Source organism: Chiloscyllium plagiosum, unplaced genomic scaffold, assembly GCF_037043375.1.
Source record: "Chiloscyllium plagiosum isolate Xiang-an unplaced genomic scaffold, Cpla_swu_hap1 HiC_scaffold_21, whole genome shotgun sequence".
Classification (NCBI taxonomy): Eukaryota; Metazoa; Chordata; class Chondrichthyes; order Orectolobiformes; family Hemiscylliidae; genus Chiloscyllium; species Chiloscyllium plagiosum.
In genome coordinates, this window is record NW_028270159.1 from 32,581,616 (window position 1) to 32,604,652 (window position 23,037).

At 41.0% G+C, this 23,037-nt stretch overlaps 1 protein-coding gene across 5 annotated transcripts in view; it reads left to right on the top strand.

Annotated features, from left to right (window-relative positions):
- Positions 1-23,037, top strand: part of LOC122564787 (whirlin) — a 221,895-nt gene that overhangs the window by 98,704 nt on the left and 100,154 nt on the right. For all 5 annotated transcript variants that reach the window (XM_043720015.2, XM_043720016.2, XM_043720018.2 and 2 more), the window contains one exon: positions 11,798-12,006. In XM_043720015.2, the coding sequence (XP_043575950.1) occupies positions 11,798-12,006 (209 nt within the window). The remainder of the gene's footprint in view (positions 1-11,797; positions 12,007-23,037) is intronic.

Sequence of the window (23,037 nt, forward strand, 5' to 3'; positions counted from 1 at the left end):
AACTACATTGTTTGTATCATTCCCCTTTACTTGTGAAGACAGACACAAACCATTCATTAAAGATCATAACCACCTCCTCTGCCTCCTTATGCAGGTTACCTTTTTGGTCTCTAATAGGCAGTATTACTTTATTTATTATTGTCTTACTATTCATGTATTTATGATAAAGTTTACTTGATTTTACTTGCTAATATACTTTCATAATTTCCTTTTCAATGCCATGTCGATATTTTCAATAACTCTTTAGACATTTGCAGACTTGAGCTCTCAGTATCTAACGGAAGATTGCCTTTCTTATCTTTCATATCCTGTTTGCTGTTAAGATAGCAAGTGGTTAAGCCAGTCAGTGAGGTTAATTGATTAATAAATGGCTAATTACAAAGAAGGAGTAGGCAGCCACTGATGGGCTGTGCTTGTAAATTGTTCTTTTAATCAGAAACATGGGTGATTTGGTGGTGGTAAAAAATATTCAGAGGGTGTGGAATAGCATCACTGGATAAAAAAAAGTAAACAGCGAACTGATAAGGGCTTTTTTGGTACAGTGGCAGTGTCCCTGCCTCTGAGACTATCTAAAGGCCTGTTCCAGAGTTATGCCATCACATGTTGAACAGGTTGATTAGAAAATATCTGAAGACGAAACTGGTGTGCGGAAGGAGCAAATAACAGATATTGCTGGAAATTCTCAGCAAGTCTGGCAGCATCTGTGGAGAGAAAGCAGAGTTAACATTTTGAGTTCAGTGATCCTTCATCAGAAAATCCAGAGAGGCTACTAGTGATATTGTCGCTGGACTGTTAATCCAGGAGGCCTCAGCAATGATCTGGGAACTTGGGTTCAAATTTAACCACAGCAGATGGTAGAATTGGGATTCATTTAAAACTCTGGAATTCTGAGTCTAATGGTGACCATCATATCATTGTCAATTGTCAGGAAAAACCCATCCTCACCTGGTCTGGCCCACATGTAACTCCAGACCCACAGCAATGTGGTTGATACCTAACTCTCCTCTGGGCAATTACAGATGAGCAATAAATCCTGGCCTAGCCAGTGACATTCACATCCTGTGAATGAACTTTAAAAAAAACACCGCAGATGAAGGGTCACAGGGCTCAAAATATTAACTCTGATTTCTCTCCACAGATGCTTTCAGACTTGCTGAGGTTTTTCCAGCAATTTCTGTTTTTATTTCTGAGTTCCACATTTCTTTGGTTTTTTTCTTGTTTCAAGCTTTAGGACAGAATAATGAATAAACTCTATCCATAGGGAAATGTGTTCTGGTTTCACTTTCACTGACTGGGATAGACCCAAATTGACCGTGGAAGCAGATGATGGTTGCCTAAGGGTGAAGATTGGAAACTAAGAGTTCCTTTTAGCCTGAGGATTGTAGTTGGAGTTACTTTGAAGACAATAGTTGAAACCCAGTTCTTCTGTTCGTGATAAGTAGAATAGATTCAGTTGACTTGAAAATCTCGTGTGGTTTATTTGGTAGCTACAATTGAAGTTACAGCATGCATCCCCGACTTGAGCCTCTCTCTGTTTGACTGCACATAGCAGCTGCTTGTGCGGTTTCATCCAGGCCCTGAACTCTTCAAGCAATAACAGAACACACAGTTCCCGCCAATGTTTTGTAAAGCCGAACCTTACAATCAATGGAAAAAATGAAATCTGAGGCATAGTCAGAGTTTTATAAATTTAGAAAGCAAGATGGATATTCCATAGAGGAATGTATAATGAAGTTTAACAGACTAAACTGAAGATTGCATAAATTCTATTTGAAGATTTCTAATTCAGTGCTTGCTGCTAAATTGTTGGACTGTGCTAAATTGACTAATATGGATAAACTCTGAGCATTAATTGGAATTCGATTTTTAGAAAGAAGCATGCCTAGGAGAAAATAGATTACAAACGAGGAGTGAGAGTAGGTCATTTGGCCTTCGGGCCTGCTATCTCATTCAATATGATCATGCTGGATGTAACAGTAACTTCAACTCCACATTTGCACTTACTCCTGGTAAACCTTTCATCCCTTTTCATGTTAAGAATCGATTTATTGCTGGCTTAAAAATACTGAAAAATTCTGCCTCCACTGCCTTTCGAGGAAGAGTTCCAAAGATTCACAATCCTCTGGGAGAAAATAATTCTTCTATCACTATCTTCAGTGGGTAACCCCTTTAGTTTTATTCTATATTGCTCCCAATTTCTATTCTATATGCTCCCACTAGTGGAAACACTTTATCCAAATGCACTCTGTTGAGTTCCCACAGGACCTTGTGTGCTTCAAACAAGTCACCTCTTGGTCTTCTATATCTCAAGGGATACTAGTCCTGGCCTTTACAGGCTCTTCTTATTGAACAGCACACCTAATTAGTCTAGTAAACCTCCTCTGAACTGCCTCCAATGCATTTACATCCGTCTTTAAATGAGGAGACCAATACTGCACACAATATTCCAGATTTGGAGCAGATGTCAGAAGCTTTATAAAAAACTTTGAGAGAAAATGTTCAATCTCAATGGCTTACATGGCTCAAGTGGGAAATAACACAAAGAACAGAGGATTCAATGGTAGTGGCAATGTGAGACTGTCCAGATGCAGGTTGAAAATGTGAATAGAAAAGGAGAAACAATTGTAAAATGACTGGGGATAGAGGTGGCTCTGGCAGTTATCAGAGATGATAGGAATTGGGGAACAATATTAAAAGAATGAAGTCTTAGAATGTCTGAGTATAGTCAACAGGTGTTTTAGATTTAACTCAAAAAGGCATTATGCAATAACTGCACACAACATATAACTTTTGGAAGGAGCAGAGGGTGATACTCTTCATGCAGAGGGGATTATACTAGTTGCAAAAAGCTTCAGCCCATTAATGAATGGTCTGGTTGAAGACTCATTCAATCGTGCTGTGTTGGACGGGGGAGGATTGATTAAACTGTCATCGAGATTCTTCAAGTAAAGGACCAAAGTAAGGCGAAGGAAATTGAAAGTTGTGTCAGTTTCAGGTTTGGGGATGACATGCTGAAATCACTAAATAGAGTGATGACTCCCTGAAACATAGCTGGGATAAACCACTTCACCAACGCAGACATGATGATATTGATATTGAACAAGCTGTCTATGAGAAAACGCTTAAAGGAAATTGGACATGGAACATGACAAGGCGATTGTTTTTGGGGAGTCAGTGGATTTACAGTTTACGCCAATTGGATTTTATTGTTTTCATTTAATAAGGAGCAAATTCTCTAGTAAAATAGTAAGCAATTGTTTTTGTCTCAGGGTTTCGAAGTTTGAAGAAAAATATCTGATTATCTGAAAACTACATCAGCAATTTGCTCACATGTCCCTTGCAGGTTAAAACTTCAGGTTTGATTCCAAAGTGGCTGAGTGGTTCTTGACATTCAAAGCTCTTGGGCTCCTAGTCTGTTTCTTTGTGGGAAGGTACTTGTTCTGAATGCCTATTTTCCTTTCTTTGAATGCTTCTCACTAATTTTCCTTAAATTAGCTTTCTATTTCCATTTTGCAAAATTACACCCTAACTTATTAGAATTGGCCTTTCTCCAACTGAGAACCTAATCCTTATTTATCTTTATCCCTTGCCATAACTATTCTAAGTCTGATTGAATTTGATCTCACTCACAAAATGTTCTGCCACTGATGCCCCATACTTTAGCCACAGTGTGGGTCTAATTATTCCCCAGCCACTTGGCAATTAATATAACTACTGGTATTAGCACAGTTCCAGAAGAAGACACAGATTCCATCACCTATCCATTTTTCAACTGTTACACCTTCAAGCGAGAACTTGACATAAGCTGCTTTCTGATGTTTGGTGATGATTCTAGCTGGGAATAAGTATTAAACTGAAGATCAAACCAGAGGTGACCCAGCTAGAACCAGTTTGGGTAAATATGGTGAATTTGGGTGTGATTTTCCACTTCTAGAGGTGACAAGAATAATGATGAGTGTGATGACTCAATTAGGCAAGCTTCTAAATATCAGGTTCTCCCCATCGGAGATGACAAGATGACTTTCTCACCGTCAGGCAGTGAGAAGCCTGTCTACATGTATTTGCATTTCATTACAACTCACTGGAATTAATCAATCCAGCTACAAAGCTGAGAAGCACATGGTCACATGAGAAAAATTATCCAGGGCAGTGGCTGATATGGTGCCATCGACTACACTTCTTGCCAAATTTTAACTACTGTTAAGTTCCAGTTGCCAGCTCCAACATGGCACAGTGAAAAGCTGCAACAGCCTCCTCAGAAGACAGACACAGGACATGACTGATAGAGTACCCTTCATCATTCAGTTCTTCCCAGAGCGGAGAAACTACACCGTGTTCTTCGCAGCTATCAACATGTCATCAATGGTGACAAACATCTTGCCAAGATCATCCCTCCACTTCTCGCCTTCAAACAGCTGCCAAACCTTAAACAGACCATAGTTCTCAACAAACTACCCAGCCATCAGGACCATAACACCACACAACCCTGCCACGCCAACCTCTGCAAGACACATCAGATCATCGGCATGGATTATATCATGGGAGCACCACCCACCACATAAACGGCAGGTACTCTTGTAACTCAGCCAATGTTGTCCATCTCAGACGCTGCAGGCAAGGATGCCCCGAAGCATGGTACATTGGCAAGACCAAGCAGACATTACAGCAACAGATTAATGGACACCGCGCAGCAATCACCATGTAGGAGTACTTCCTTCCATTCGGGGAACACTTCAGCGGTCAAGGACACTTTATCTTCCGATCTTTGGGTAAACATCCTCCAAAGCGGCCTTTGAGATACACAACAATGTAGACACCAAGCAGTAACTGATAGTCAAGTTCCGTACCCATGAAGACAACCTCAACCATGATCTTGAGTTTATATAGTGTTACATGTAATCTCACTATACTGTTCTGTATTTGTAAAATCTTCCTTACTGTCGTTTTAATACCATCACCTTGATAACTTGTTATGATCTCAATGTTGGATTACTTGTTACTTTGGTTAGACCCCCAGCATCCGACTCTTCTACCGATTGTGTTATTCTACCTTTTTTTTTACTGTAATTATCTCTCCGCTTCAATTAATTGGATTATATTTCATCCCCTTCACTTACTGTTCAGCTGTTGACACTTTACTCACACCATCTGACGCTTTTCATCACCAGCAGAGTCCTCTTATTCAGCTTATTGACTCTCCAATCACATCATTTTTATGATCTTTTGATCTCTCTGCTTATAGATCTCTGAGCCTGTATGCTTCACTTTACCTGATGAAGGAGCAGCACTCCGAAAGCTTGTGATTTCAAATGAACCTATTGGACTATAACCTGGCATCATGTGACTTCTGACCTTGTACATCACAGTCCAACACCAACACCTCCACACTAAATTTTAGCTCCGAAATAGAAAATTTCAGCCTTTGGGTATAATTTATGTATATGTGCTTTTCAAAAAGGAGTGAAAGACCCTCAGCAAATGCAGAGTGACATTTTGTCAGTTGTCTGACTGATAGCCAACATGGTTATCATGTATGACCAGAATTACATGAATAAATATGAGTGCTGTGTTCAGGGAAATGCTTGCATACAAGTTTCTCTCATCAAGGCTCATAGATGATTCTGCAGTAAATCAATAGAAGTTATAAAAGGTTTGATAATGTATTGTCTCTCTTTGCTAAGACAGAGGAAGGAAAATAAAGTATTGAAGGGCTTGTGTTTGCAGTATTATTTTATGTTATTATGTGATGCTAAAGTGCTTCATATCTATTGAGTTGAAGTGTAGTCATTTTCAAGTTAACCACAAAAGCCAAACTGCATAAAGCGAAATACTCCAAATAGAAATAAGTGACCAGTCATGTTGCTTTGATCAGTCATTGCTGAGGAACAAATGTTGAGCAGCATGTTGGGAGAATTCATTTGTCTTCAATCTTTCAGATCTATTTGAATTTTCAGACATGGCCATGCTAGAACACCACGGGTGAATTAAACCTATCTAACAATGTAGCACTGCTTACACTGTGCCCTACTGTGCCAGCTAGACTAAGTTCCTGGAGTGGATTTGAATCTATAACATTCGAAAATGCAGCAGGAAAGACAACACTGAGTCACACAACAAGGACAAATATGAGGGATAAATGATCTCTTGCAATTCTATGAGGACATTTAGTATCAAATAGTGTTGGAATAAATACCATCTTCTTGGCAATCTCATGGGCCAAGGAATGCATTTGTTTTCATTGAAGGGCCTTTTGGCCAGTTTAAAACCTCAGCAATACTTCATTATTAGCATGAGGGATTGGAGCCAATTGTAACAAAATGCATCACACTGTCAACTGTGCTTAATGTCTCCTGGCCAAATGTGGTGCAAGGTTTGTCCTGATATTGAGAAACTTGGTCCGTCATTAACATTGTGAATTGTTGGCAGATTACTCACAACTCTTCAACATTTGTTGTCTTCAGTCTTACTTCACCACTGGCAACATGAACCTGGATAATGATCCAAAAACAAAACCTGAAACTAACACAGAAAATGCTGGAAACAGCACAGCATGTTTGGCAGCATCTGTGGAGAGAGAAACAGAGATATCGACCAGCTAATGACAGAGCTACAGAATGCCTGGATTGACCAGATTCCTTCTTGACCTCTCCAATCTCTTGAGCACAAGCAAAGACCTTCAATAAAGACAGTTTCACTTAAACAAGAATCATGAATCAGCCTCAGCATTTGATTTTGCCAGTGAACAAAATCCCACAAAAAACAGATGCTATCTCTGCTTTATTTACACTTCCCATCCATCACACTTTTGGGATTTGTTCCCTCAGTAGAATCCATTTATTGGCATGTAAAGCCAGAGTGGTGATATGTTGATTCTTCACTTTATCCATCTGTCACAACAAAATAAAATCACTTTGTTATTAACCATTTAATTAATGGCTTAAAATCTAATTTTTGCAGTCATCACCATTTTAGACTTGATTAAAATGACAGTGGAGACTGTATCAGGTTAAACAGACATTTTGTATTATCTTAGTGTTGTCTGCAGTCTGGGCTGAACTCTTCTATATTATCTACACCATCATATTGATAAACTGTTGATGATTTCTGCTGGGAATGCTCAAAATGCAACTTTCACAGAAACGTACTGAAGCAAGGGCATACTAAGTTTCGACCTGAAGCAGTTTTTATGTAATCAAAGCTATTTGAACAGGCAGGTTTCAGTTTCCTACCGCGCTGTTTGTTGGAGAGTGAGGGATGGATCAGATTCTTGCAAAGAAATCGTAATGATCAAACAACATGCTGGGAACTTGCCTGAGAGAAAACATTTGCTTATTGCTAAATTACAATTATGTTAAAGGGATATGCTTGTCTGTATAAAAATCTTGTACTTTCTCCAAGGATAAATTTAACTGCGTGGATGATAGGGAAGCAACGCTCTGCCTTCACAGTGCCATCGTAAAACTGTGGGTGCCTGTTTCCAATGGGAAAGATGACACACAGCATAGCGATAGAGCTGAGCTATGTTGCACTTCACACTGAGGTCAATAACAAAGCAATGCATCAGTGCTTAAACATGTGCTCAGGCTTTGTTCTCTGCAGCTTAACTTTTAATGTCAGCAGAGCGCTGGTAGAATTCCACCTCACTATAAAAGATTCAACAGTAGGTTTACACAGTGGGTTGCCTTTGATGTTTTTGACATTGTTTTCAATGGAGTTGCTCAGTGTGAGGAACAAGCACACCTCCAGGAGGATATCTTCAAGGGTTAGATTGCTTCCTCAGTTATGCTGTAGGTCATCTGCTGAAGTATATTGTAAACTGTTTTGTATCAGCATATATGTGGGGTAGTTTAATGGCAGCTAAGGCCTTATATCTCACCGCCTTGACCAATTTCTGTGGGGATCATTTGAAGAACTTCCTGATGGATGTTTTGATTTGATTCTGCAGCTTCTGCTTTTACCAATGAATTGTTTTCAGCAAAATCTCAGATCAGTTATACATTCGTTAATCTTAACTGCAAGGAGGCTTCCATTTGTGCCATTTTGAGCACACAGCAACTTAATGCACAAATCAGTGTCTGAGCTGTTACCACGGTAACTGCTGTTGCAGCGGTGCTGCCAACCTGCAAAAGCTGCAGTGTTCTGTAGAACAGGCCGGACTAATTTTTAACCCGTTGTGCAAACTTGTACCAGACATGTTCCTGAGTTATGTGACAAAACTGATGCACAACTCTTCTCTTTCACAAGACAAAAACCCACACATTTCATGAATGCCCTTTTTAAGCAGAGAAAAGAAGCAAACTATTTAACCTATTTTCCAGACCCATGTCCAGGCTTATTTATACCACATTGATTCAAGGTTTGCACTAATACTAAATAAAAACTGAAAGAACTGCAGATGCTGTAAATCAGAAACAAAACAGAAGTTGCTGGAAAAGCTCAGTAGCTCTGGCAGCATCTGTGAAGAGAAATCAAAGTTAATGTTTCGGGTCCGGTGACCCTTCCTCAGTTCTGATTTGTCTTCACAGATGCTGCCAGATCTGTTGAGCCTGACACCTGTACTGCCTGTAAACAAAGCAGATTTCAGATTCTTACAATGTGCCATATGTTATTGGAGAAGACTTAGAAACTCCATAACTTATTTATGTGGCAGGATGCCACAGAGACTGTGCCCCCACCTGAGAAGCTGCAAGAAATACAGTTAATGAAAGCTTCAGTATTTGCGTAAAATTGAGATTATTTCAAAATTCTGGGAACCACAATCTAAACCACAATGTCACAGGTGCCAGTATTGTTCATGAGGTTGCAATAGCTCAAATAATGCTGTTGTATTCCTCATGGCTAGATGTAAAAATGATGTACCTTTACAAATAAAGCCTTGGATCAGATGCGTGCAAAAAACTTGAGAAAGCCTCGCCTGGGCTGATGACACCAACTGACTTCATCACGTTTGCATTGATTTATTTGTCAATAATGAGCAATAAAATGTGGACATGCTAAGTGTTAGCATCAAATATGTGTGTGTGTGTGCGTGTGTGCGTGCGTGTCATTCCAATTTTATTCTACATTTCTTTCGGCTCCTTCCTGTGCCGGGCATTAGCTCTGTGCCTGTGCCTGGGGCTGGGGCTGGGGCTGTGCCCAAGCTCCACCTTCAGCAACTGTGAAGAGCTGTCTGCCCTCCTACTGGGGAAATGCCCTCATTGCACCCTCAGAAAGTTGGCCAAGATTAACAGTGCACTGATAATCTGTTCTCAGTTATCTCACCAGCCTATGTTTATATTACTTTTAAAAATATATATTTGTGCAAATTGCTAAATCAGATTCATCAAATGATGTACCACAAAAGCAGGTCATTTGGACTCTTCATAGATTCATACAGTGCAGAAAAGGCCCTTTGACCCATCGAGTGTGCATTGAAATAGCTACCACCAAGAAAGCACTAATTCCAATTTCCTGCACTTGTTCCATATCCTTGAATGTTATGATATTTGAAGTACTCATCTAATTTTTTTTTAAAGGTTGTAAGGTTTTCAACCTCCACTACATTCCCAATCAGTGCATTCCAGAGTCCTACCACATGCTGAGTGAAGAAGTTTTTTCTCAAATCCCCTTTGAATCTCCTACCCCTTACCCTAAAACTATGCCCTCTCATGATTGATCCCTCACCAAGGGAAATAGCCCTCATAACCTATACACCTCAATCTGTCCCCCCTCAGTCTGCCTATCTGGTCTCTCCTTATAACTCACTTTCTCCATCCCAGGCAACATCTTGGTGAACCTCCCCTGTATCCCTTCTAGTGAAGTGACTGGAACTGCACACAATACTCCAGTTGTGGCCTGACCAATGCTCTGTACAACTCCAACATTACCTCCTTGCTCTTATACTCCATACCAGAAAGCAAGTGGCTCATACATCTTCTTAAATATCCTATTCACGTGCTCTGCCAACTTCAGGGATCTGTCAGTAATTACCCCAAGATCCCTGAGTTCCTCTAAACTACCCAGTGTCCTGCCATTCATTGAATACTCCCTCACCTTGCTTCTTCTTCCAAAGTGGCCTGTATTATAAAGAAAAATACAAAAAGTCTTGTACCTCTGCCTTTTACTAGTAACCCTGTATTTATTTTGCTTTATTCCCTTATGAGGTCTGGGCAATGCGAGCTGGGCCAGTATTTGTTGTTCATCCCTAGTTGCCCTTGAGGCAACTATTTCCCTTTAAGCAGTTATTACAAAACTCACAAAACAAAATAAGTAAACGGTTTGTGTCATACTGGATGTGCTAGTTCTTTGCAGAACCTAAACCTTTGAAAGGTGCTTCTGATAGTAGCCTACGTTTTCAAATGCTGAAGGTTGGCAGTTTATGATCTGTGCATAGAAACTAACATGCATTAAAAAAAAAATTACTTTTCTAAAATGGAGTTATTTATTTTGAAGGGAGAGTAAAGACCTTTGTACAGGTAGTTGAATTGATACCTTAAGGATGCCAAGGTAATGCTTGGCCTTTGAAGAGATAATACACTACGAGCCCCTTTAGATTGGACTGGAGTGATTCTGGAAAGCAGCTCATCATACCTTCTCAAGGGCAACTAGGGATGAATAATAAATGCAGGCCCAGCTTGCATGGCCTACATCTCATAAGGGAATAAAGCTAAATAAATAACACAAATAGCAACACAATCCTCTCAAAATGCAATCAACATAACCTGTTGTTCAAATATGCCCTTTACATGCTCTTCCCAAATATTTCAGTACCCACAACATTCATGTTTTAATTAAAGGAGATGAGAACAAATTATTAAGCTACTTTATTTTCAAATGACAGGGATTACAGAGAGCAATTTATGATTAGACCCTTGTAATTGGATCAGTGCGAGTTGCCAATACAATGTCATGCTTCTTCAGATCAAATTTTATTTAAACTGAATGTTTCTAAGTATACTTTTGCAACCCAATCTTCTGTGTCGGACCTTATACCTGATGACAATAAGCCTGAATGTCAGTATACTTCTGCTTCCAATCCCTATGCTCTGTTTACAAATTTGTCCTAAATCAGAGAGTTCTTACCAAGTGTGGGGGAGCTCTGATGTCTCAATACAATTGGTGTGAGGTTAACAAATGCTTCCCATCTTTAGGGAACAAACTCAGTCTTAGCTCATTAACATTTTAATAATTTTAGATCAATGTGTCCTCTCTTCAAAATTGTACAAGTGAAATTTATTTGAAAACACAACCTTCAAATGTAACTCAATTTCAAAATCATTTCTACAGAGAAACAAAATGATAAAAAATCCCAAAACGGATATTGAGGTTGAAACTTAAACCAAATTATTTAATTTTCACAATAGCGTTTGTCATTTTCCCTCCTATTTTTGGCTTCATATACATGAAGAGTTTAACTCTGAGCTGTCTTTAGGAAGGTAAACGTGACTGATGCCTGATTATTTTCCCTGACAATCTTTTTACTTCCTTCCTATGGGAAGAGCCCTGATATCGATAAGATGCCTTCTTCAGGTGTCACAGCTTTACAGAGATCTTACCATGGATGATAGATGGAGACACGACCTATGTCTTGGTATACAATGGTACAGCTAAAGAGAAGCAAATGTGTTCTACAACTGTGACATCTAAGTGTCTTGAATTGAATATTTTACAAAAAAATTGCAACAAGAAAGGCTATCAATGAGGAATTCAGAATGTAATCTCATTTGGTACAAGTAGGCTTACAATGCTGTTTTGTACTGACTGCCAACATTTGATGTTTCCAATTGTTTGCAGTAACTGTGGGGTTTCTCTTTAATAGGTTGGAGACCAGATTATAGAGGTGAATGGCAGAAGTTTTCTCAATATTCCCCATGATGAAGCTGTGAAAATTTTAAAGTCTTCACGCCATCTCATGATGACAATAAAGGATGTTGGAAGACTGCCTCACACTCGGACTGTGGTGGATGAGACTAAGTGGATTACAGGCTCAGAGCTCAGTGAGACAGCTGCCTTTAGTGGCTCTGCAGGGTAAGTCCTGCCTTTATTTCCTTAACTTAAGAACAAACTTTGAATATCTGCACCTGATTAATGTTTCTTATGAGAAATAAATCTTTGGGCATCAAGGTCAGAAATGATCCATTTCACTTAAGCTGCTCACTATAATTTGTCTTCTCTGTTTATAAGATGTGATTTAAAGGTAACATTTATATTCCTTGGCCCTTTTTCAATGCTTGCAGCCATTTCAATTTTTTTTGTTTTTAATATCTATTACACCTCCTCTCTATGGTTTCCTATGTGAGGCCAAGCATTTTTTAAAAATTGAATACGATCTAATTTTCGATCCTGATGTCCATCCATTTTCATTTCTCCACCCACTTTTGTAGCATTGCCTCTCCTCACTATTGAAGTTGCCTGCTCTGGGAGTATATGAGAGTAGGGTCTGTTGAAGGGATAGTGAAGGCACCTTTGAAAGCTAAGTATAATCTGTGTGGTGAGAGAAAGAAGCAGTATGTTTGGGGATGAAAGGGCAGCTATTGTGAGGGTAGGAGCAGGTGTAAAGTGTGCAAGTGTAAAAAATGAAAAGGAGACACAGGGAAATGTGAAGATGCATAATTTCAACACGACAGGAATTGGGAGAATTGCAAAAGCACCGTACAGATATCATGTTCACTGGAATGTTTTAGAGGAGTCTGAAACAACAGAAGATAAAACTTGATGGGGCATGGAAAGCTATTCTGGTCAAACAAACTGATCAATGCTTCAGTAGTGATTATGGTGCTATCTCAGTCCTTAAGTAGACAGTACTATGTTCTCATTAATGTGAGGGATACTGATACGAGGAAATGGAACCATTTCTCATTTCAGCTATCTAAATATGTCAAGCACTTTCACGTGAAGTGTAACGCCACAAAGTGTCTTCTACTTTACTTCAATGACATGCTCCAGGTTCAATGTCTGAATGAAATTATTAATTTTTCTAGTGAATAACTATAGTGGTTGAATTGATGCAATACTGAATCAATGCCTTGCATTACTCCACTGGTCTCCGACTGGATTTACAGTGAGAAAGCAGAGAATATATGGTCAATATATTAAGAAAAGAGATTTCAAACTGTTCCATAAAATAAACCCAGCAAGATGGTTTTAAATCTTGAACCATTTGATTTTAAAAATAGAATTATGAAGCTTGGGAATTAAAATCAAGGAGGAGGATTATCTAAATATTTTAGACAATCAGTAAGAATATTATAAAAGGCGTTCCATCATTGAAGGAGAATCAGAAGGTGATGTCAAGCTGGGGGAGCCAAATGTTAAATGATGTAAATGCAGTATCTCTTTTTTAAAAACTATCTGGTGGACATTGTCTATTACTTCAACTGAGGTATTAAAGAAAGGCAATCAGTTGTTTATTCATAAATGGAAGTATCTGTGATTGGAAAAATTACATTACATTCTCAGAACGTTAATGACAAGAGGTACTTGCATTATCCTTTTCCATTTAATCTTATCAGTCACAATCCACATCTGCATTCATTTCCTTCAGTCTTCACCGATCGCTGTGAACTATTTCTTCATTAAACTCTCCAACATTAGGTGCAGTGCCAATAAAACAAAGGGTTCCTTGAAATTTGCAGTATCTGAGTTTTCTGATTTGACTTTCGTTGTTGCATTTATTCTACATGTGGGAGCCATTTTATACTTCATAAACTCAGGGATTTCTAAGTTTATTGTTTAATTAAATAGCTGTTGCACACAGAATGACTGTCATGGTTGTTGTTAGGAATGTAATAGGTTTTGAATGTCAAGAGCACTTGAGATCCCCACATTTATTGCTGTTGAACCGCATGTTTGATATCTTTGTATTATGGGAGCTAAGCAGTCAAAACCAATAAATTTTAGTTATTTTCTCTCGAGGGTTTGTACGAACAATCGTTGATTCTCTTCTTGGAACACATCTTTATATATTTTAACGTCCTGACCTCTTTTTTATAATTATTTCCAGGATTCCCAATTTGGGTTCAGCTGCCTTGATGTCATTTAAATTTATTTTCAAAAATATGGTCCACATTATTGTCAAATGAAATGGATAAGGATTTTGCTGATATTGTCAGTTTGAAGCTAACTATAACATTCCCCTCCTTCAAGAGAGAACTTTTTAAAACATTAACCTGATGACACTGAATACTTTGTGTTTACAAAAATAGCTTATTGGATACTCACAGCTTCAATGTTTTAGTTGAGTAATTCAAGGGATTTGAGCTTTGCTGCTTCTGACAGATTTTGTTACACTGGGGAAATGGTGTCAGCTGCCTTCTTGAATTGTTGCAGTGTAGGGGCTGTACCGAATTGTTTGGAAAGGAGTTCTAGGATTTTGACCCAACTATGCTTCAGAAGTGAAGGGAGTGAATGTTAAAGGTGTTGGAATAGGTGCCACGCAAATTGACTGCTCTGTCCAGGATGATGCCAAGCTCTTGAGTGCTGTTGGATCGAGTAAGTGGAGAGTATGTCATCACAGTCCTGACTTGTGCCCAATAGATGATGGACAGTCTTTGGGGAGACAGAAAGTGAATTAGTCACCACAGAATTCTGGCAACTGACCTGTTCTTGTTGTCACAGTATTTATATGATTGGTCCAGTTCTTGGTAATGGTCAATGGTAACCAGAAAGATGTTGAAAGTGGGGGAATTCAATGACAGTAATATCCTTTAAGCATATGGCATTATTATGGTAAAGACAAATATAAGACTATAATACAGAATTGTCGGCCTTAATTTTTTTGTTTCAACTTTTAAAGTAGTCATAAAGGTATGAATACTTTAATGACACAATGATGGCCCAGGTCACATCATTGTATAAACCTTTGGTTCAATCCTTCATAAACTTCATCTATTTGGGTGAGGTAATGTCCACAGTCATCAATTTTAGTTTTCATTAGTGATGGATAAACAAATGTATTTGTGTTGGAGCAATAGCTTCCTTTATACTTTATTTGAGTATCAGTGAAATAATACACACAAAAAGCCAAATCATCTTTACTTTGCATAAGCCATATTTGGAACTTAAGGAGGATACAAACCCAAATTCAGTAATTGCAGAAAAGAAACGCCTCTAGCAAAACCATTGACCAGTGGTCTCCATACGAAAGCAAACTGTAGAATTTAGCCATAAAATACCCAAACCTAATAATATAAAATTGTCTTATTCAGTCACAAAGAACAGTGACCTTAACAGTACAGGGGTAATACTGAGAATGCGACATGGCTTCAAGTGGACAGGGCCTTGGAAATGAATATTCAAGGCTACACGTGCTATCGCAAGGACAGACTGACAGGCAGAGGGGGTGGGGTGGCCATGTTGGTAAGGGATGATATTCAGTCCTTTGCGCGGGGGGAACTAGAATCAGGGGATGTAGAGGCAGTGTGGATAGAGATGAGAAATACTAAGGGTAAAAAGACCCTCTTGGGAGTTATCTACAGGCCCCCAAACAGTAGTCTGGAAGTTGGATGTAAGTTAAATCAGGAGCTGAAATTGGCCTGTCGCAAAGATGTTACTACAGTTGTTATGGGGGATTTCAACATGCAGGTAGACTGGGAGAATCAGGATGGTATTGGACCTCAAGAAAGAGACTTTGTGGAGTGCCTCAGAGATGGATTCTTAGAACAGCTGGTGCTGGAGCCGACCAGGGAGAAGGCAATTCTGGATCTGGTATTGTGCAACGAACCAGAATTGGTCAGGGACCTCGAAGTGAAGGAGCCTTTGGGAAGTAGTGACCATAATACAATAAGCTTCAATCTGCAATTTGAGAGGGAGAGGGTACAATCAGAAGTGACAATTTTTCAGTTGAATAAAGGTAACTATGGAGCTATGAGGGAGGAGCTGGCCAAAGTTCAATGGTGCAATACCTTAGCAGGGATGACAGTGGAGGAACAATGGCAGATATTTCTGTGAAGAATGCAGAAGATGCAGGATCAGTTCATTCCAAAAAGGAAGAAAGATCCTAGGAGGAGGCATGGGTGGCCGTGGCTGATGAGGAAAGTTAAGAAACATATAAAGTTAAAAGAGAAAAAGTATAACACAGCAAAGATAAGTGGGAAAACGGAGGACTGGGAAGCTTTTAAAGAACAACAGAGGATTACTAAGAAGGAAATATGCAGAGAAAAAATGAGGTACGAAGGTAAACTGGCCAATAATATAAAGGAGGATAGTAAAAGTTTTTTTAGGTATGTGAAAGGCAAAAAATAGTTAGGACTAAAATTGGGCCCTTGAAGACAGAAACACGGGAATATATTACGGGGAACAAAGAGATGGCAGAAGAATTGAATTGGAACTTCAGATCTGTGTTCACTGGGGAAGACACAAGCAATCTCCCTGAGGTAACAGTGTCTGAAGGACCTGAACTGAAGGGAATTTATATTTGCCAGGAATTGGTGTTGGAGAGACTGTTAGGTCTGAAGGTTGATAAGTCCTCTGGGCCTGATGGTCTACATCCCAGGGTACTGAAGGAGGTGGCTCGAGAAATCGTGGATGCTTTGGTGATTATTTTCCAGAGTTCGATTGATTCGGGATCAGTTCCTGCGGATTGGAGGGTGGCTAATGTTATACCACTTTTCAAGAAAGGTGGGAGAGAGAAAGCAGGAAATTATAGACCAGTTAGTCTGACCTCAGTGGTGGGAAAGATGCTGGAATCTATTATAAAGGATGAAATTATGACACATCTAGATAGTAGTAACAGGATAGGTCAGAGTCAGCATGGATTTATGAAGGGGAAATCATGCTTGACTAATCTTCTGGAATTCTTTGAGGATGTAACTCTGAAGATGGACGAGGGAGATCCAGTAGATGTAGTGTAACTGAACTTTCAGAAAGCTTTTGATAAAATCCCACATAGGAGGTTAGTGAGCAAAATTAGGGCGCATGGTATTGGGGGCAAAGTACTAACTTGGATTTAAAGTTGGTTGGCTGATAGGAAACAAAGGGTCTTGATAAACGGCTCCATTTCGGAATGGCAGGCAGTGACCAGTGGGGTACGGCAGGGATCAGTACTGGGACCACAGCTTTTTACAATATATGTTAATGATATAGAAGATGGTATTAGTAATAACATTAGCAAATTTGCTGATGATACTAAGCTGGGTGGCAGGGTGAAATGTGGTGAGGATGTTAGGAGATTACAGGGTGACCTGGACAAGTTAGGTGAGTGGTCAGATGCATGGCAGATGCAATTTAATGTGGATAAATGTGTGGTTATCCACTTTGGTGGCAAGAACAGGAAGGCAGATTACTACCTAAATGGAATCAATTTAGGTAAAGGGGCAGTACAGAGAGATCTGGGTGTTCTTGTACACCAGTCAATGAAGGTAAGCATGCAGGTGCAGCAGGTGGTGAAGAAGGCTAACAGCATGCTGACCTTCATAACAAGAGGGATTGAGTATAGAAGCAAAGAGGTTCTTCTGCAGCTGTACAGGGCCCTGGTGAGACCACACCTGGAGTACTGTGTGCAGTTCTGGTCTCCAAATTTGAAGAAAGACATTCTGGCTATTGAGGGAATGCAGCGTAGGTTAACGAGGTCAATTCCTGGAATGGCAGGATTACCTTACACTGAAAGACTGGAACAACTGGGCTTGTATACCCTTGAGTTTAGAAGACTGAGAGGGGATCTGATTGAGACATATAAGATTATTAAAGGATTGGACACTCTGGAGGCAGGAAACATGTTACCTCTGATGGGTGAGTGCCGAACCAGAGGACACAGCTTAAAAATATGGGGTAGACCATTTAGGACAGAGATGAAGAGAAACTTCTTCACCCAGAGAGTGGTGGCTGTGTGGAATGCTCTGCCCCAGAGGGCAGTGGAGGCCCAGTCTTCTTGGATTCATTTAAGAAAGAGTTGGATAGAGCTCTCAATGATTGTGGAATCAAGGGTAATGGAGATAAGGCAGGAAGAGGATACTGATTAAGGATGATCAGCCATGATCATATTGAATGGTGATGCAGGCTCGAAGGACAGAATGGCCTACTCCTGCACCTATTGTCTATTGTCTATTAAATGCTGGTAAAAGTAATCTCAAAAAGGGCAATTGTCTTACATTTTGAAAGGTGGGACTTTCACTGCAGTTCAGGAAGTATTAACGAATGCTGTGATGAATGTCAGTTATTTGCTATAGTCACAGGCTATTAAAGTTAATTACAACTGCGCTCTTGATGGTAATTATGTATAATTTTAAGGCTCAAACAGCAGCAGTGCAAGCTGTGAGAACTGTTCAGGGTTTCGAACCTTAAAATGGTGGAGTAAAAAAATTGTTTTACTTTGGTTTTTTTTCCCAAAGATCTTCCCTAATCTGGACCTATTTCTTTGTGAACACACCAAATGGAACTTATTGGTGCTCTAAAATTTTTTTCAAATACAATTATTCTTTGGTGACATACAATAACTAACTTTAGGATAATGAATGCAATGAAACAAGGTTCTGTTGTTAAAAATACGAAGCTGGATAATGGAATACCATGTACAAATTGTATGAGATATCACAAATGTGATATCACAGAGAGATGTGAGAGCATGGAATGCGTTGCCAGCAGCAGTTGTGGAGGCAGGGTCATTGGGGACATTTAAGAGACTCCTCGACATACATATGATCACAGAAATTTGAGGGTGCATACATGAGGATCAGTGGTCGGCACAACATCATGGGCTGAAGGGCCTGTTCTGTGCTGTACTGTTCTATGTTCTATGTTCTATGTTCTAAATGTTAAGTGCATCATGCCTTGTACACTATGGCTTTTGAACTATGGCTCTCGCCACTAACATTTCTCACGACAAATGTTTTCTTCACAGTATTTCTGGGCTCACAACTCTCCAATTCAGATATGAAAGTCACTCTTTCCTGAACTTTTAAAAATTCACTTGTGGGACATAGACATCGCTGGGTGGCCAGCATTTATTGCCCATGGTGAGCTGCTACCTTGCTACCAAGTTCTGGTAAGATGGTGGTGGAGTAAGGATTCTGAGCCCAGGGTCATCTGCTTTTCTTTTCATTTCATTTCTTTTTTTTACTCTCTTCCCTTGTATTTTTCTCTTCTATTTTATTTCACTTACTTCTTAGAGAAGAGTTCAGTTGCATTGATTGCGAGTGAGCCCAGCAGCACAGACTCAAGTGGGCCCAGCAGTACAGACACGAGTGGGCCCAGCATTAAGGACACAAGTGGACCCAGCAGTACAGGCACAAATAGGTCCAGCAGTACAGAGACAAGTGGGCCCAGCAGTACGGACATGAGTGGGCCCAACAACATGGCCCTGAGTGGGCCCAGTAGTACAGACCCAAGTGGGCTCAGCAGTACAAACTCAAGTGGGCCCAGCAACACAGACCCGAGTGGGCCCGGCAGTACTGACTTGAGTGGGCCCAGCAGAGAGACTCGAGTGGGCCCAGCAGCACAGACTCGAGTGGGACAAGCAGTATGGACTTGAGTGGGCCCAGCAATACGGACTCGAGTGGGCCCAGCAGTACAGACTGGAGTTGGCCCAGCAGTATGAACTCGAGTGGGCCCAGCAGTATGAACTCGAGTGTGCCCAGCAGTACAAACTCGAGCGGGCCCAGCAGTACAAACTTGAGTGGGCCCAGCAGTACAGACTCGAGTGGGCCCAGCAGTACAGACTGGAGTTGGCCCAGCAGTACGAACTCGAGTGGGCCCAGCAGAACAGACTTGAGTGGGGCCAGCAGTATGGACTCGAGTGGGCCCAGCAGTACAGACTGGAGTGGGCCCAGCAGTACAAACTCGAGTGGGCCCAGCAGTACAAACTCGAGTGGGCCCAGCAGTACAGACTCGAGTGGGCCCAGCAGTACAGACTGGATTTGGCCCAGCAGTACAAACTCGAGTGGGCCCAGCAGTGCAGACTTGAGTGGACCCAGCAGTATGGACTGAAGTGGGCCCAGCAGTACGGACTTGAATGGGCCCAGCAGTACTGACCTGAGTGGGTCCAGCAGTACAGACTTAAGTGGGCCTGGAACTCGAGTGAGCCCAGCAGTATGGACTTGAGTGAGCCCAGCTGTATGGACTCAGGTTGGCCCAGCAGTATGGAAATGAATGGGCCCAGCAGCACAGAGACAAGTGGGCTAAGCAGTATGGACTTGAGTGAGCCCAGCTGTATGGACTCAGGTGGGCCCAGCGGTATGGACGTGGGTGGACCCAGCAGTAAGACTCGAGTGAGCCCCGCAGTATAGACTTGAGTGGGCCCAGCAGTACAGACTGGAGTGGGCCCAGCAGTATGAACTCGAGTGGGCCCAGCAGTATGGATTCGAGTGGGCCCAGCAGTACTGACCTGAATGGGCCCAACAGTACAGACTCGAGTGGGCCCAGCAGCACAGACTCGAGTGGGCCCAGCAGTAGGGACTCAAGTCAGCCCAGCAGTATGGACACAAGTGGGCCCAGCAGTATGGGCACGAGTGGACCCAGCAGTACGGACTTCAGTGCACCCAGCAGTATGGACTCAAGTGGGCCCAACAACACGGACCCGAGTGGGCCCAGCAGTACAGACCCAAGTGGGCCCGGCAGTACGAACTCGAATGGGCCCAGCAGCATGGTCAAGAGTGGGCCCAGCAGCACAGAGTGGAGTGGACTCAGAAGTATGGACACGAGTGACCCCAGCAGTACAGACTTGAGTGGGCCCAGCAGCGTGGACTCGAGTAAGCCCAGCAATACAGACTCAGTGACAGTATCGGAGGAGAGTTTAGGTTCTCAGCTGCTTCTGCATTTTTGAGACAGTCCTAGTGCTGACTCATGGCTGCTGCTGTGGAGTTATGTTTGGGTTCCCAGCAACGTCTGCTTCCCATGCAGATTCATGGAAACAGAGGTAGTTTTTGACCCAGGACGAGACCTGGAGACATCAGCAGTGGCTAGATAAGTGAGGTGGGGCCAAGTGGACTCATGGTGACGACAGAGTCAGGTTTGGGCCGGTGCGGTACCAGGCAGCGTCAGTGGTGTTTCCATTGGTGAGGTCCAGCGAGGACTCCAAAGTGGCGAGGGTGTCGGTGGAGACGAGAAGGTGCTGATAAATTGCTACTTTCATTCCAATGGCAGCATCATGGTGAAGGGGACTCATACCTGGCTACCAGGCCCATGATGGAGCACTTCACAAGATGGACTGCAAAGTTGGACTTTTTTTCATTTTACTATCTTTATGTTTTATATTTTGGTTTATTTTACTGTGTTTTAAGATGGCGCTGGAGACTCCTGACACTATACAACACTTTTCACTGTATTTTGTAACAAGATACATGTGACAAATAAATCAAAATAAGCCTTGAACCTGCAGTCCATGAAATCGATGACGGTTGATTGTTGTGATTAAATGGCAATGACATTCCCAGCCATAAGCTAACCAAAATAGAACAGGCTTGAAGGGCTAAATGGTCTATTCCTGTTTCTATTTATCATGTGACTACTGAGCTGGCTGAAGACAAACTGATTGGATCTACATTTGTCATCTACAGGTTTCCGCAATGCAGTTGTCAAGGTTGTAGTTAGTGAAAAATGTTAAATCGATATTAGTATCATGATATTTTATTGGAAGGTACACCACAATAACAGCAGGTGGTTGTTTGATGGTAGAGAACTTGAATGTGAAGGAAAAAGACACATTGACGCTTGCATGCAATAACTCTCTGAATGAAAACATCAGGTTAATTTCCTACGTAACAGGTGATTGTATGTTGCCCTATTGCTGAACAAAGATACATTTTGTCAAAGGTTTTTGTCTTGCATTTATCAGGACAATTTACAAGAATGCCAATTCAAGCAGGAAACCTGTAGTCACACAGCATAAAAGGACAGGATTGATTGGCAAGTGGTCTGTAATTGGTGTTGGAGATTACATCCATAAGGATTGAGGGTTAATCGCTGGGCCTTTTAAAATTTTAAACCAGGCAGGATTCAGATTGTGGAGAAAGTGAGGTCTGCAGATGCTGGAGATCAGAGCTGAAAATGTGTTGCTGGAAAAGCGCAGCAGGTCAGGCAGCATCCAGGGAACAGGAGAATCGACGTTTCGGGCATAAGCCCTTCTTCAGCTCAGGATTCAGATTGTGCAAAGCATTATGTAAGAGCCAAATAATAATCCTAACTTGATTAGTTCCTTAATTCTTTGAACATTCAGTTTAATTCTGAAAATGTTGGATTATCCCAAGTGTATGAACAATTACACTGACAACCAATTTAGAATTAGCAGTCAAACGTGCAGTGTGGTGCACTTTCATGTACTGGGAAGCTATACAGAGAAATCTCAATTATCCGGAGGACACAGTAGGGAGTATTTGTTTGGTTAATCGAATGCCGGATAACATTGTTAGCCAAGCATCGGGACCTTGCGATCTTGTTTGGATAAACCGAAATTTGGTTAATCGAATACTGGATAATTGAGGTTCCTCTGTATAGATTACAGGGCCCTGTTCTTTGTACACTGCACCTGTCTTAACTAAAGGAAGCAGGTAACTGCTATTCATTGGCACATTTTCCATAGAAACGTGCTGATCAACATTGCCCCTAAGCCACATAGCCACACAGCCATTAAAAACACCATCAATGTCAGTCAGCACACCGATAAATAACTTCTGCTTCTGTAAAACCTCAGAGGTTCGTGCAGCAGCAAAAAAAAAAGTTACAGGGACATTAGCTCTGACTGATCAGAATTAACCCTACTGGTTTGAAATTTGAACAAAACCTGGTGGTTAACTGTCAGTCATCACTAATTGGTGCAATTTGCGTGGCAATGCCTGTCCTCTGACAACTGCTGTTTTCCCTTTGCATTGGTATTCTTGTAAATTTTCCTGATGTAAAATGCAAGATGGAAAGAATCTACATAGCTTCATTTTTCAGCACTACTAATTTTTAAAATCAACCTGTTCAGGAATGTGATAACACAACCAAAATCATAAATTGCTGGAAAAAACTCAGCAGGTCAAACAGCATGTGCGCAGCGAAAACAGAGTTAATATTTCAGGTAGTGACTCTTCTTCAAAACTGTTGATTAATACACAGTTCTTCTTCTGTTCTGGTGTGGCTGGCTTC